Genomic DNA, 15781 nt, shown 5'->3' on the forward strand with positions numbered 1-15781 from the left:
GAGAGCCCCACATAACCCGTCACCTTACCACAGGGGCGGGTATGCAACTCAATGCATTTTTACCACCTAAAAAAAAGGTTTTTTCTCTACAATAATTTATTCTAGTACTTACATTTATAGGTATATTGGTAAAGTGTACGCAGTTTACTTTTATTGAGTAATTCGCCCAATGAGTACCTACCTAATTTTAAGGTGCAGGATAGTTCGTTGACAAAATCCTTGGGGGATTTGTCCAGCAGTGAACGTCATTTGGCTGAAACGAACGAGGGATCATGATCTTAATATTTTATTATTATGTATTATAATGTTTTAACGTAGTTTCAACAATATTCATAAGGTTTTTGCTAGTCGTCACAAGGACTTTCAGCTTATTTGTCATAATTTTTTATATTTTTTTGACTTAACTGAAAATGCATAGAGTTTAGGGTTCCACAAAGCTATTAAAAATAAGTGATTACCTACTTAAGTTGTGTAGTAGGGATCCCGCAGGTATGGTATGTATTCTGAGGGCTTAGTGTGAGCTTACATCAAACCTCGTCACTAGCGAGCGCGTTAAAAAAATGTAGATTTTAGTTCTTGAAAGTTTCCGCTAGGGGCGCTGTACAATCCGTCATACATTTAATGTCACTTTTTACGCAGTCGACATCGAATGCGTTTGACGTAAACTCACACTACGTTCCCTGAAAAAACTCACGTTGTTGTATGGCAACAGAAATACATCTGTAAAAACTTTCATGAGATACAGACTAGTGACAGACAGGCAGTGCAGATAGGATCCCGTTTTTACCGCATGGGTACGGAACTCTAAAAACAGTGTTCTTTTAAGACTTATAGCATTGTACTAATTGTACAATGTACATCGTGAGGAAAATATTATTCTAGTACAGAACCTAGCTTGGCAGAGCGTAACAAACTTAGCTGTTAATTTTTTTCTGCATCATGTAGTGTAACATTTTTAAATTCTGCCTGTCAACCAGTCAGTGCGTTCAGGTTTTAAGGTGAAGATGGGTCGTCTCCCCATTGTATTTTTGTGCTTAGTTTTTGCATCCACTGTGGTGTATGCTGAAAAAGATCCAGGTAAATAAATCTTATTTTCTTTTGTTCCATGTTCGTAATATGAAATTCCATTTTATGAAACTTTCAAAAAAGGTTTCAAGGTAGAGTCACTTCAGGTAAATAATTGCTCGTGGATATCTACACCATCAGAGAATTGGGATACTAGTACGAGTCACTGTGTGAGGCACTATACACCACAGTCTGAATCACCCTAGGAACTCTTTAAAAGGCAAAAAGGCTTTGATGACTACCTACACTGTGACCTATGGCACAGAATAAGTAATAGTACAGGTACAGAAGGATTACTCCGCAAGACGATTTAAATAAATGCGAGTCTTGCTACGACGCGATACAGTGAAATTCAGCTCGCACAGCACTACGTACTTACAATTTTATTCACCTACAAGTTTTATCTCTTTCTATCGCGTGCCTCTGAACTCTTCTTACGCTGTTAGGGTTGCTGTCTAGTGAAAAATTAATTAATCTACTTATATGTAACGAGGTACGTATGTAGGTAAGTACGAATTCATTATGGAAAACCTTGGGAGAGGCCTTTGTCCAGCAGTGGACGTCATTTGGCTGTAACGAACGAACGCATTCTGAGCAGTAGTCATGGTAGGTTAAGTTCCTATACTACTATCCTAAGAATTATTGATTACCTACATGGCCAACATACCTTTCAGCATCTTTGTGAAGCGAAAAAAAAAATCCAGTGTAGAATTCTTTTCGAATTTAAACACCCGAACGCCGCACAATATTTCTTTCTCTTTATGTCCATTTTTAAATAATACTTAGATCATAGAATTAGGTACATACTATAACGCACGCCAGCGTCCAGCGACGGGCGACGGGCGCGCGCGTGACACTCGACTGTTATAATACCCGCTCGCTGTAGGTAATTATCGGATGTACCGCGCGGAGTGATCCAGGCCTGCCTATGGCTAAAAAACACTCAAACTTCAGTCAATAACTTAGCAACCATGAGCATTACAATCAAGGATATCTAAGCTCGAATTTCGGTTTAAAATTTTCCAGAAGATATGAATGGCAGTATCCTGAAAAAAAGAACAGTACAACTGACCAAAAAAAGCATCTCGCTCTTGACTCAGCGGTCAATTTCACTTTGAGTAAATTTAAAACTGAGAAAGCCAAACTTTTATAAATCGACTCATTAAAGCAGGCGATGACAAAAAGCTACATTTTGAAGAAAATGTCGGTTGTTAATTCATTTTTGTTCTAGAGGAAGATTTTCGTAAGCTTCCAAAGCTCTTCCACTTGGATGACTACAACAAATGTCTGGCCAGGCAGGATGGGATCTACTGCCTCGGAATGTTCGAAATCTACAACGATGTCACACCCAATCCACTTTATGACTTGATACAGGTATTTAAAGTACAGTCACGGAATGAAAAGGTTCTTCAGTTTTCAAATTGATTCCTTCAACGAATCGCGAGCACATATTACCTTTTGAAACTATGTTACAGAATAATCTCGAGTTAGAGAAAATAATCTTTAACTGTTCGTCACTAAAGTTTAAAATTATTCAGATCAAAGTTGTTCGACGTTTTAACTTGTCAAGAAGATTATTATGATTGATAAACTAAAACCTTCTTGTTGGTTCCACCTGCCATTATCTATTAAATAAAAAAAAACTACATTTTGTAACATTGCACTGATGGGATAGAAAAATAAACAAGCAAAACTTTATTCGTTAGCAAACGTCATATTTATTTAAATGTTAGCAGCAATGTTTCTTGCACGGTTATGTTGGCAGGTTTGACTCTTACAGTACCTAGTGCAAGCGAAAACCGACACTAAGGTGACGAACCTTTTCATTCCGCGACTGTACTTAAGGCTTTATTTCCAAAGGTCCACAACTCTACTGTTAAGTTAATAGTAGCGTGCGTAGCACATTCTTTATAAAGGTTCGGCCAAACCAACGCGATCAGCCGGCGTGCAGCGATGGCGACCAGACTTAAATGAATAGATCACCATCGCTGCACGCCGGCTGATCGCGTGTGTCGCGTTGGTTTGGCCGAACCTTAACCACGTAGAGTCCTGAAAATGCTCCGTCCCATATAATATGATATGTCGCACGCACTAAGTCTGAAGTATTTAATTGTATTTTGCTTGTACATTTTTTAAAGGGCTATGCAAACTTATACACACAGAAAACCGAGTTGAATGATGTCAAAAGCAACTGGACACAAAAAGTGTCTACGCCTGCGCGGAGTAGCTGATTTCATGTTGTAATTTTGACCTAGAATGATCTGAGGACCTACCACACAAACACCGGTCCACCCACAAGTTGAACGGTGGTGGAGGATGGATAAAAGCAGCAGGAAGGCGCTGGGCGCAGGCCGCTACTAACCGTGCGATGTGGAAATCATTGGGGAAGGCCTATTCCCAGTTCCGGCCGGGACTATTTCCACCGCAGCAACTCCTGTGCAGCCAGCTTCTAAAGTTTTCTAATTTTTCCCACAGGAAAAAGCTCAAGACAGATACTTGTACAACCGCTCGCTTCTCCACCGCGGGTACTGCTTACCCACGCGCTGTCCGAGCAACGAAACGAACGCGAGCACGCGCTTCGAGCGCTGCGTGGACACGTGGGCGCGATCGCACGCGCTGCGCACGCGCTTGCTAAAGCTGCACTATTGCCACGCGCACGCGCAGCCGCGCCCGAACGAACCCGACACGAATGACGCGGCGCACCGAGCCTTTCTCTACTTCATATACTTAATGATCGCCATGGCGGGAGTTGGGACGGTTTACGATGTATTCTTCGCCAAAAAGGGGAGCAGTAAGTCAAATCAAATGATTATTCAACGTTATTCGATTATTCAACTAACGCGAACGTGGTGTGGCATTTGAATAACCAATCAAATTTTCGAACCGAAGCCGTAGTTAGAAATAACGTATTCTAAACCTGAACTGTGGGCCATCCACATCAGACGTAGAGAACCCTTTGTTTGTCACGGGAGGGAAGTCAAACTCCTCCTATGTTCTTCTGATTAATTTCGTTGCGGGTCCAATGACAGTTTAACTTTCCCCCGGGATAAACTTAACCTTCATTGGTTGGGTTTTTATGGCGGTCAAGCTGTAGAACCTGGCTACACAAGAGTTGCAGCAGTGGGAACGAGAGGTGGGAATACCTAGTCCTGCATCCTGTTACCATACACCACAGTTGTTTGGTGGAAAAGTGGGAGATTGCTATACGGCGTTTCTTCGAAGCCTTCGCCAATGCAGCAATGGCTGATATTAAATAAAAAATGTGCTTCTTACTTAACAACAATAACTTCTTGTTATCAATGTCATTTGAGAGACGCAGAGGATACTAGGCCTTAGGGCTGTATGACAGTAAGAAGATTTGAGAACATAGATTTACTTCTGCTGGCAGTTTGTACCTTTGTATTTATACCTACAGTCATTTTACCTGTCTTTTATTTGTATTTTCAGAAAACCCATACCTGATGTCCTTTGCACCTAGAATTAACTGGAACCATCTAGTATCCAATTATCAAGATGTAGACCCACGTCTGAGACAACTCGAAGTTTTTCATTTAATAAGGTCAGGAAGTGGAGTTTATCTTAATATTTATGTGCCTAGAAGTCATTCCGAGCATTTTTTTGTTTTTACAAGAAATATGTAAATTTTCTTTTTTATATTGGTTACCTTAGTAACTATTTTATGTGACTAGGTATTTTTCAATAGTAGTTTTTTGTTTTTTTAAATACTATTGAATGTGTACGCAAAAAATGACCTCTCGTTTTGTTTGCAATATTTTCAGGTACCTCATGGGAGTCGGTTTAATTAATTACCACGTTATTATTCTGACCTCAGCAGTTTACCAGAACGACCCAAGATATTATGAAAAGGTAAGAAAAGTTCCGGGACAAGAGTATTTCTTGCCACTGATTAACAACGCTAATAAACTATCGACGTTCTATTTTTAAATTGAATTCCGAATTTGATTTCAAATTTCGAATTTTTATTGCTTTTTTAACAAACAAACTTTTCTTTACCTGCTGCTTTTTTTTCAGCCAGTGTCTATTGCTTTTCAATAGATGTCAAGCCAAATTTTCTTTTTCTGCTCCTTTTTTTCAGCCAGCTTCTGTATCAGCCAAGGCCAAGTGACGTCCACTGCTATGGCTCAGTTACACTCTGCGAGAAATTGAACGAGACAGTGTAAACACGCATTTCAGTTATTTTCGTCGTGTTCGCCTATACTTCGGGCTTCTGTTTGGTCGATTTTCCGCATAGTGTAACTGCGACACAAGACAAAAGCCCCCAAGGGTTTCCACAAGGACCGGTCCTGTTTCCAGTCCTTGTATAGATCGTTTCATCCACGAAGACGCGCCCCACTAACTTTTGCTCGAGGGAAGCGCGGGGTGCGGGGAGTTTGATCCGAGCAATCCGAGCGTCATTATTGAAGTGTGCGTGTGCACTCATGGATAATTTAGCGTGTACGGATAACACTCAAACATTGGCGGAAGAATGGTGGGGCGCCTCTTCGTGGATGAAACGATCTATATTTAGAGCTATTCCTTATTTCAGCTCCTATCTTCCCGTATCGGTTTCGTCTACGGAGCGACAATGACGTACACCCTGACTTTCGTGACGATGTCGAACTTCTTGACAGGCTACAATTTACTGCTGTTGTCTGACAAGATTAAATTCAGCTGGAAAATGTTCCCTCTGCTCATGATTAAAAGGATCATCAGGTATGTTAGTAAACTTTCCGACATAAACAAGCTTTTAGTAGCCTCATCATCATCATTTCAGCCAAATGAAGTCCACTGCTGAACAAAGGGATAGACAAAAGGCCTACCTCAAGGATTTCAACAACGACCGGTCCTGCGCTACCCACATCCAAGCACTTCACCTTTACTAGATCGTCGGTCCACCTGGTAAGGGGCCTGTCCACAACGTTTTCCAGCCCGTGGTCGTCACTCGAGAATATTTCTATCCCAACAACCATCAGCTCTGCGAGCTATGTGCCCCGACCTCTGCCACTTGGTGTTAGCAATTCTGCAGGCTATATCCATCACTTTGGTTCTCCTGCGGATTCCTCATTTCTGATTCAATCACTCAGGGAAACTCCGAGCATTAAGAGAAGTAATCCAATTGAATGCTTTCAGAATGTATCCAGTATACTTATTGCTGCTCGGATTCGGCGCAACCTGGTGGAAAAGCATGGGCGATGGTCCCATGTGGCCTCTGATATTAGCCAACGAGAGCGACGTCTGCCGAAAGAAGTTCTGGATCAGTGCTGGATTCCTCCAAACATTTTTCCGCAGAAAAGAACTATGCTTAGTTCAGACTTGGTGAGTTAATCTTAGGGAAGTCATTTTTTCAAGTTACTTAAAATTGGGACACTTTTGGTCTATCATTCAGTAAAACTAAATCAGTCCTTAATTTCGTTACTGGTCCAATGACAGTTTAACTTTCTTCCGGGACAAACATGGCCTTCACTGGTTGGTTTTTATTGGCGGTCACGCAATAATCCGTATCATTCAGTAAAAATCTTCATTCAGATACATTCTACTATTCCCACCTCTCGTTCCCACCACTGCAACTCCTGTGTAGCCAGGATCTACAGCTTGACCGCCATAAAAACCCAACCAATGAAAGTCAAGTTTATCCCGGGGGAAAGTTAAACTGTCATTGGCCCCGTAACGAAATTTATCAGAAGAACATAGGAGGAGTTAGAAATTAGTGTAGTGATAATCAAGCGTAGGGTCGAAATTAATCAGAAGAACATAGGAGGAGGTCGAAATTAGTGCAGTGATAATCACGCGTAGTGTAGTGATCCTCCAGCTAAAATACTGACGACTAAAGGTCTTTGGAACAGCATAAACGAACCAAGTTCTATGTAAAAGCTTTTAACATACTACCAGCTACCTAACTTTTTTAAGGCCATGTATTTACTAAGCAAAAATGAAGATTTAGTATACACAATCATGACTTGTGATTTTATGTTACATCTCCATGTATCTCTGCCCGCCTTTTTAAGCGTGAAAATTGTTAGAAATTTTTCCGTTTTTGCAAAAAAATCATTGATTATCCGCACCAGATAGTACGACACAGTCATTCTTCTATTTCTATTTAATAAATCCAATCTTATTTTCAGGATAATGGCAGTAGACATGCAGATACACCTCTTCACACTATTCTTAATCTTAGTGCTTTTGAAGTACCGGCAGCATGCCGTCAAAGTAATCTCGGCTTTATTGGTGGTAGCGACCGCCATTCTTGCCCACCAGGCTTATAAGCATGAATTGGTATCTAGCTACCTGTATGTTACACCTGAGTAAGTATCGGCACATCATGATCCTCATCATTTCAGCCGCAAGACGTCCACTGCTGAACATAGGCCATTTTTACATGAGAAAATGCTTTGCGCATTCCCATGGCCGTGAGGGCAACTAGGGGCTATGTATCGCGAAATGAGGTGCACAGTGCACACAGGACTAACCAATGGCTTAATACCACGTGTGCACCTCGCGCATCTGCCGCAACCGGCTCTCTCCAAAGTGCACGGGTGACCGCGCTCGTTCTCATAGTCATAGGCCTTCCCCAATGATATCCATATCGCCCGGTTTGTAGCGGTCTGCATCCAATGCCTTCTTACTACCTCCGTAAGGTCGTCGGTCCACTTTGTGGGTGGACGTCACACGCTGTGTTTACTTCTGTAAAGACACTCCGTATTATCCCTGAAAAACACTAGTTTTCAATGTAGGTGGTAAGATTTTACGTTGGCGTTCCACAGAGAGCAAAGATCAATGAACTGAAGAAGCTATTTAATGTAACTTTATATAATTGTTTTTAGTTGTTAAAAAAATGAAAAATAATGCTTTGAAATGCCTACAATATTTTAGTCATTAAGGCTGAGTTGCACCAACTAACTTTGACCGTAACTATGACGATAACCGGTGGTTTTTGTATAGAGTTTGACAAAGTTTTTGACGTTTGTCAAAGTTAAAGTAAGATGTGTTTAACATAATAGCTTTTTGAAAATATTAAGTCAACAACATAATTTTTGTTCTTTACGTCAATACTTACTATCCTTATTATTTACACCAAGCATAAATCATCAAGCTTACATTTAAACTCCGTATTATGAAACAACTCAAGAAGAACTGTGCTATCAAACTTGGTGCAATTTTTGACGTTCAGCTATCTGAACACGAAACTTGAGTTTGTATTAACTTAATTGAACGTCATTTCTGAATACCAACTAATTATGGTTTAAGACATTTATTTCTCTAAAAGAATTACATTCACTTACAAGAGAAATACAAAATTAACCTTAAAACTATATATTATTTAAAGTTTATACAATTTTATTTGTTTACATTTTAATATTTTTTGCACGAAGCAGACGCGTACAATAGCAGTCACTCGAGTATTAATATATTGGCCATTCGTGGGTACACTAAGAAAACAGTAGTTATAATTCGTAACGACAGGTCCAATTACGTATCGTATTCTAGTTTCTATGAGAATGTTGTACTTAAGTCACTTTTTTTTTTTTTAAAGTTATTTTGATTTTATTTGCTTCAACCATTTTTAGTATTTTTAAATTATCATTTTAACAGATTTAAACAGTTACCATGGTAGTAAAGAACAAGTAAACACAAATTTTTGGGCGTATAATGTACATGTAGTATATCTATTGTCCTATACAACCTTACATTTTCATACCCAAGTCTAAATAATTTGTCCTTTACGCTCTTAGATTATCTAAACAAATATTTTAAAAATCTACACAGTGAGGATATTAAAATAACTGTGAAGGTAAATTTTATAGACGTTTCTTATAGTATTTAAGTATGTGCGTTTGGAACAAACGAAAGAACCTAAAAAATCATCAAAAATATGTAATAAAACTATTTTAGAGTGTAATTTATGTGATTTGTACATATAAAATGATGACATCTACCCCCATCGGGTAAAGTAATGTTGCTTTTTATTATTTCTCATATTTGAAGAAACTAGGTATTTGTCAGGTAAAAGATAATTATTAAAAGATGATTTAAGAAAATAAAAACATGCTATAAAATAACGTATTACCTAATTAAGTTAGGATAGTCATCATAAAAATTGAAAAAGCTAGATTTGTTAAAAATATTATGAGAAAAAAAAGTCACCTTACTGTAGTACCTTAGGTGTCTTTATTTTGTATGCACAAATCACACAAATACTACACTTTACAATTATTTTTAATGATTTCCTAGTAATTTTGACTAACGCCCTTGGTCAAAACCACTTTTGAGTTTTGACTGTTACATTATAATAAATTATTATAGTTTCTAAAGTTATTTGGATCAGCTAATAAAGAATAACTAGTAGGAAGAATATTTACACAACATGGGAAAATATATGTTGAGACTAAGAATAGGCCAACTGAAAATCAACGGTGTGCGCCTACTCTTAATCTACTAAAAAGCGTGAATGCAGTTTTTTTCGAAGTTACATTTTTATATTAAAAATAATTGGCTTTTTAAAACGGTATTATGTAGGAGTAAAGTAAGTGGATGTACTTTACTGGAATGAAAATCTTCCTACTTGTAATCTTACTTACCTAACTTTTCTACTTTTTTGCCAAGTACAATGACATAATTTTAAGCTACTATGAATTAATAATGTTTAATTTATTTAGAATTTAGAATAATAATTATTCTAAATTCTTATTAAATAATATAGTAAATAATTAATATAGTTTGGTTTTCGTTTGTCCTTAATAATTCTATTATATCTGCATTATCATAAGGTCAACTGGAGGACAGACTGCCCTATGGAATTAAGTCCGCTATTTGTAGTTTTTCGAAACAATAATAATGATTAAATAAATAAATAAAATTAATTTGGTTTCGGTTTTTCCTATAAAGTAGACATTTATGAAGTTTTATTTAAAAGCGTCATAATATTTATTTTCTGAATTTGCTTTTATATCGGAAATAGTTTCTTCTAGTTCGAAGATATCAAAACTTGTACTTAAATAGTTTCATAAATTGTGTGCAATTAAATTATGAAGCTACGGAAAATCATTTTATTTCATTTAAAAGACCATAATTCATTAAAAATATGTGAAGAAATGGTATATTACATATGAAATACCATAAAATATTAAATATTTAAGCTAAATCATCAATTTACCCTTTCATAATACCTTAACTGGGTGTCCCGTTACGACCCATGAAAACCTACAAAACTATGTAAATTGTCATTTATTACCTTAGTTTTGTAGTTTTGTGAAATAAAAATAGANAATTTATTGTATTAAACCAGCTTTTGCCCACGACTTCATCCGCCTGAAATTAAAGTAACAGGTCATTAAGTACTCATTATGATTAGTAGATTCAAAATTATTTTAGTATATTTTTTTAAATTAAATCTACTAACACAAAACAACACGCATTTTTATCCTATTCCATTCACAAAGTATTTTGTTTGTCTAAATTAAAAAAAAATTACAATCACAAAACTAGATAGAAATTCTAAGTAGACAGATGTAATTAGAATGGGTACTGTGTCTGTAGGTGGACAGCCCTATCGCATGTTGTCATACCGTGGCGAACCGCGCGGCTGTTGACATTTATTTCAAAAATATGGCCGAGTTGGAATACTGTATAGATAGTATTACCGTGCCCGTCCCGTCGTATCAGAGCATCGTGTGACGTCACGGCTGCACGGTGCGCCGTCAACACGATCGTATATTTCTGTCATAATGATCATTATTCTAATAAATTGTTTTTGTGTTTTAGGGTCTTCCGAAACTTCTTCATCGGTGCAGATTCATTCTTCGACCTCTATATACACCCGGTCGGTGCGTTAATAGCGGCTTTAGCAGGGGTTATGTTAGCGTTCGTTCACAAGGACCACCAGGAACGGAATGTTAATATTAACAACTCTAAGGTACGTATCGGGACACTTGCGCGAAAGACATTTGCGTGAAGACACTAGCGCGAAAGACATTTGCGTGAAGACACGAGCGCCAAAAAACATGAGCGTGAACGGACGTTTGCGCGAAAAGACATGAGCGCGAAAGACATTTGCGTGAAGACACTAGCGCGAAAAAACATGAGCACGAACGGACGATTGTGCGAAAAGACATGATCGCGAAAGACATTTGCGTGAAGATACTAGCGCGAAAAAAACTTGAGCACGAACGGACGATTGTGCGAAAAGACATGATCGCGAAAGACATTTGCGTGAAGATACTAGCGCGAAAAAAACTTGAGCACGAACGGACGATTGCGCGAAAAGACATGAGCGCGAAAGACACTAGCGCGAAAGACATTAGCGCCAAAACAGTTTTAGCATTATTATTCGCGAAAAGTATTTAATGTCATGCGCGCAAATGGCTTTTCGCACTAGTATCTTCGCGCAAATGTCTTTCGCGCAAGTGTACCAGAACCTTCTAAGGTATCTATAGTTATTTGAGCCAAATGACGTCCACTGGTGGACAAGGGCCTCCCCCAATGATTTCCACAATGGCTGGTTGGTGGCGGCCTGCATCCCGGAACTTTCCGCGACCTTCACTAGATCGTCGGTCCACCTAACGGAACACCCACACTACGTCTTCCGGCTCGTGGGCGCCACTCGAGAACTGAAAATCTTGTGGCCAGTCAGTGAAATAACTTGAAGGAAGTGTAATAAATAACTTTTCATATAACTTAGATCTTTGATTAACTCAATTGGTAAACAAAATTCAAAGAATTTGGAACTTTGTGACTTAGAAATATTCCATTTGTTTATAATATGACGGACTGCTTTGCCGGAGGTCGTGGGTTCGATGCCCGCTTCCCGCTTATTACAAAACAAATAAACATTTGTGTGCATGAAAATATTTGTTTGTACTACGACTACGAGTAGGTAATTGTTGTGTTTTCTTTCTAATAAAATGTGTTTACAAATACGAGTACTCGTATATTTATATCTGTTTACTTTTACCCATAGTTACAAGCTTTGCTTAGTTTGGTATCTAATAGATGGCGCAGTGTAAAATGTTCAAGAATGTCTTGTTTTTATTTTATTTTTTACTTACTCTACTCTTTCTCTAATTAGTTAGGTAAGTAGGTTTTAAAAGTATTTTTTGTGGTCTAAAACTATTATTTTATTTTCAGATCCTGATAGTAATGCATCACCTTGCGCTTCCTCTATTGTATTACTGGTGGAACCTAAGCTACGTCTACTTTAGGCATTACGACAAGTCTACTCAACACTTGATGGTAGTCATAGACAGGCTGTTCACCGCTTCGCTGGCCAGCTTCTTATTGTACTCCTTAATTAACTACAAAGGTTAGTTGCAAAGATTTTATGCATAGCTAATAAAATACATGGAAACCTCGTGAAGGTAGCAGGAAGGCGCTGGATGCAGGCCGCTACCAACCGGACGATATGGAAATCATTGGGGAGGGTTATGTTCAGCAGTGGACGTCCTGCGGCTGAAATGATGATGAGGATGATAATAAAATACAAAAGCTATTTGTTTTCAACAGAGCGTCTTTAAGAACATCAGGGCACCTGTCTGGCAATCGTGGGCAATTCAAAATTCACAAGAACGAAAGATAAATTAAAGTTTTGATAACTTTATGGTAGCCTTTCGAACTAAAGCATGCAGATGATGCAGCGTCTTTAACTTTGGACTTAAAGGTAGCCTTTGGAAGCGAGTTAGTGAGGCGGCGTTGGTGGCACAAGACCAAAGCTAAAGACACTGCGTCTGTGACGCTTAGTTCGAAAGGCTACCTTTAGACTTTAATCTTTAACGTGAAAAGTGTAGGTAGTATTAGAGGATGATGTAATGTATATGTTACAGGAAATGTATGAAATCAGTCATTGTATACAATTCCTAGGAATTGTGTATAAGTCTTAAAATCACCCGGAAATGTGTGATGTGAATTATATTATACACATTTCCTAGGAAATTTACACATTTCCTAAACAGCAATCGGATATGTGTGATTTTTGACGTTTGTCAAAGTTAAAGTAATTAAGATTTCAATGAATACGCGTGGACATACGGTGCGAGGGGAGGATATTGCATTGCATCATCCGATTACGCGGGGTCTCTATCGAATCGTAAAATTTTTTGCACGCCTAGTTGTCTATGGCACACAAATTTTAAGCCTAACATTTTTTTACACACAATTATTTTTATTACGCCACTTTTTTTCTCCGAAACTTAAATGGCGCTACCGCACCGCGGCAGCTATGTATGTGTAAGGTCGCAAGTCTAACCTAACCTAACCGAGNTCGAATTATTAAATAATCACTGTTAAATGTGATTAATTTATCACTTTCACCGCGACTGTCGGGAATTATTCATAATAACCGGTTATTATTAATAATTTTCAATTTATCACATTAACCGTAACATATATAACATCTACATAAAATATTTTTATTGATGCTAAGTCACTCCATACACACATTACGTGATATGTGACGCGAATGGTCAGGTCACGTTGCGCGAAAAAATGGTGTTTTCCAAAAAAACTAATTGTTTTTTTGGTAGACTAAATGTTAGGTAACTTTAACTCGTAACATACATTTTAGAACTTCTATGACTACAAACTCATTGGAGGAGGTTTATGTTCAGCAGGGGACGTCCTATGGCTGAAATGATGATGATAACTTTGAAATCTTTTGAAGGTTTGACACATCGCATCTGCTCCTGGCGTGGCCTGAGGGTTATCACGAGGCTGTCTTTCTCCGCCACCATGATCCACTGGTGCATCAACTGCTGGCTTCTAGCCAATCGGACGACACTTCACGACTCGTCGATGGCATACATTGTAAGTGATGATAATGATTCGACCGACTGATTTGGGCCATGGCGACCACTTCGACACCTAGCTGTCTTGGCGGCGCTGGGGCGCCCGAAGATGACTTACGTAGCCGATCTTCGCGGCAAACCCACACATTAAGGGCATCTGAGCACCTTTTTTATAGTCGTAGCGGTTTTCCATTCCACATTGTAAGTATCTAACATAGAAATGGGACTAATCCCACCTCTTGTACCCACCGCTGCAACTTCTGTGTAGCCAGAATTCACAGCTTGATCGCCAATAAAAACCCAACCAGTGAAGGCCAAGTTTAAATTGTCCCGGGAAAATTTACCTGTCATTGGTTGGACCCACGACAAAATTAATCAGAAGAACATGAAGGAAAATCAATCGGCATTTTTTTACTGGTTCTGTGTAAAATGACATTCAGCCAAATTAACCTGCGCTTTTTAACTGATTTGAATAAATAACAGGGCGAGGTCTTAAATACCCATCAAGCTCCTTTCAGATTTTGATAAATTAGCAGCTAATTCATTCTCATTTTACAGATACTGGACACCATCGGAGTGCACGTGCTGTCCAATATAGTCGCTTTTCCCGTGACTATGTTCATCGAATATCCAATACAAAAGTTCCTGGACCGGGTCATCAACAACACGGGACATCGGTGGTTCGCGCCTCTGAAAGAGAAATCCCTAATAAGAAACACCAGTATTAATGGCGCTAAAAATTCTGCAGAACCGACCACTAATAAAACCAACTCAAGACAAGAATTGAAAGCTGAATAGTAAATTAGAATATTAAATACTAACGCCCGTATTCACAAACGATGCTTGTCGAACGCAAAGCATTGAATAGAGCTTTATGATTGGTTCGTGTGTCACCCTGTACCACGCGCTGTGAGACCTCATAGTAATGTTTGTGAATAAGGGGGTAAAACTACTAAAAATACCAAAGGCCATGCTGGTCTAACAGTATATTTATTTAACTGTTCCGTATTCTCTTTCCTATACCTATCTGAAACTCCTATGTAACAATAAGGATCTATAAGCTAGACTACCAATTTTTATAAAGAAAACACTGTTTCTCTTATCTTATCGAAATAAACCTCTAATGAAAATTTACAAAGAATTTATTTAAAACACAATTATTATTATTATTTATTGACAAAGATCTACCAACAACACATCTTTACACAAACAAGTAATGCATGCAATAATGAGTTATTCAAAGTAATGCTTGCATTTTTTCTTAATTATCAGTTTTTTAATAAAAATACAACGTAATTTTAAGGTATAAAGGCTGTATGCATCGTTAAAATAGATAAAACTTAACTTAGTACCAAATAAATATTGTTCTTTCTTTCTTTCTTAAGATTTCCGCTTAGTGACGCCGGCATAAATACCCAAGGACCAACCACACTAGGCGGCGCCGTGCTATTGAGTTACAAAGTATCAACAACAACATACATTAGCGATGCAAGTCCCCCCCCCCCCCTAAAATATACCCAAATGACCTTAGATACGCCAATAGTAATGTAGTACGTAGTACGCAGAACTTAAGGCCGATGGGGCAGGAGGCCACGTACCGGAAAACGCTGCGTGGTACGTCCATCCTTAAGGAACGACGACCCCATAAAGGTTAGGGTCACGCAGGGAGGCACTGGATGCATGGTAGGGAGAAGCTGAGAGGCTATGTTCCTCTGGCTGAATACATTCTATTTTAATTGTCAGCCCTTAAGAACTACTTTTTCTTCCTGAAGAAATGTTATAGAATAATTAATAGGCAAGTTTTTAATCTTATTGACTTTTGAGACTATTTTACTACTGAAAGAAAACTGGTAGGTAGTAGGTAACTGTGATTTTGTATAAATCATCTAACGAAGTATTTGTTAACAACTAAACAACAAAGGTCAGCGGGGTCTTTCATTGTG

The 15781-nt window shown here is 38.4% G+C and overlaps 1 protein-coding gene across 2 annotated transcripts; it reads left to right on the plus strand.

The window, feature by feature from the left end:
- The first annotated feature begins 987 nt into the window (after nucleotides 1–987).
- LOC114362407 (nose resistant to fluoxetine protein 6-like) lies at nucleotides 988–14978 on the plus strand. 2 transcript variants are annotated; one of them, XM_028317805.1, is made up of 13 exons: nucleotides 988–1077; nucleotides 2297–2439; nucleotides 3541–3856; nucleotides 4513–4624; nucleotides 4845–4932; nucleotides 5612–5778; nucleotides 6196–6381; nucleotides 7188–7367; nucleotides 10825–10975; nucleotides 12187–12361; nucleotides 13715–13857; nucleotides 14397–14682; nucleotides 14747–14977. In XM_028317805.1, the coding sequence occupies exons 1-12, from the start codon at nucleotides 1005–1007 to the stop codon at nucleotides 14634–14636; spliced, it is 1974 nt and encodes a 657-aa protein (XP_028173606.1). In that variant the 5' UTR covers nucleotides 988–1004; the 3' UTR covers nucleotides 14637–14682; nucleotides 14747–14977. The 2 variants fall into 2 exon arrangements, with proteins under 2 accessions (XP_028173606.1, XP_028173605.1); XM_028317804.1 differs by having other exon boundaries at nucleotides 14397–14978.
- The last annotated feature ends 803 nt before the right edge of the window (nucleotides 14979–15781 follow it).

The sequence above is a fragment of the Ostrinia furnacalis genome, unplaced genomic scaffold (genome assembly GCF_004193835.3).
Source record: "Ostrinia furnacalis isolate ACB-3 unplaced genomic scaffold, ASM419383v2 OfSCF6470, whole genome shotgun sequence".
Lineage (NCBI taxonomy): Eukaryota > Metazoa > Arthropoda > Insecta > Lepidoptera > Crambidae > Ostrinia > Ostrinia furnacalis.

What these genes read in the sequence shown, in the direction of transcription:
- LOC114362407 (XM_028317804.1), top strand. Translation starts at nt 1,005, where the DNA reads ATGGGTCGTCTCCCCATTGTATTTTTGTGCTTAGTTTTTGCATCCACT. An exon ending in CACTTTATGACTTGATACAG is followed by an intron (nt 2,440 to 3,540) that starts GTATTTAAAGTA and finishes TTTTTCCCACAG; the next exon opens with GAAAAAGCTCAAGACAGATA. An exon ending in TTAATATTAACAACTCTAAG is followed by an intron (nt 10,976 to 12,186) that starts GTACGTATCGGG and finishes TTTTATTTTCAG; the next exon opens with ATCCTGATAGTAATGCATCA.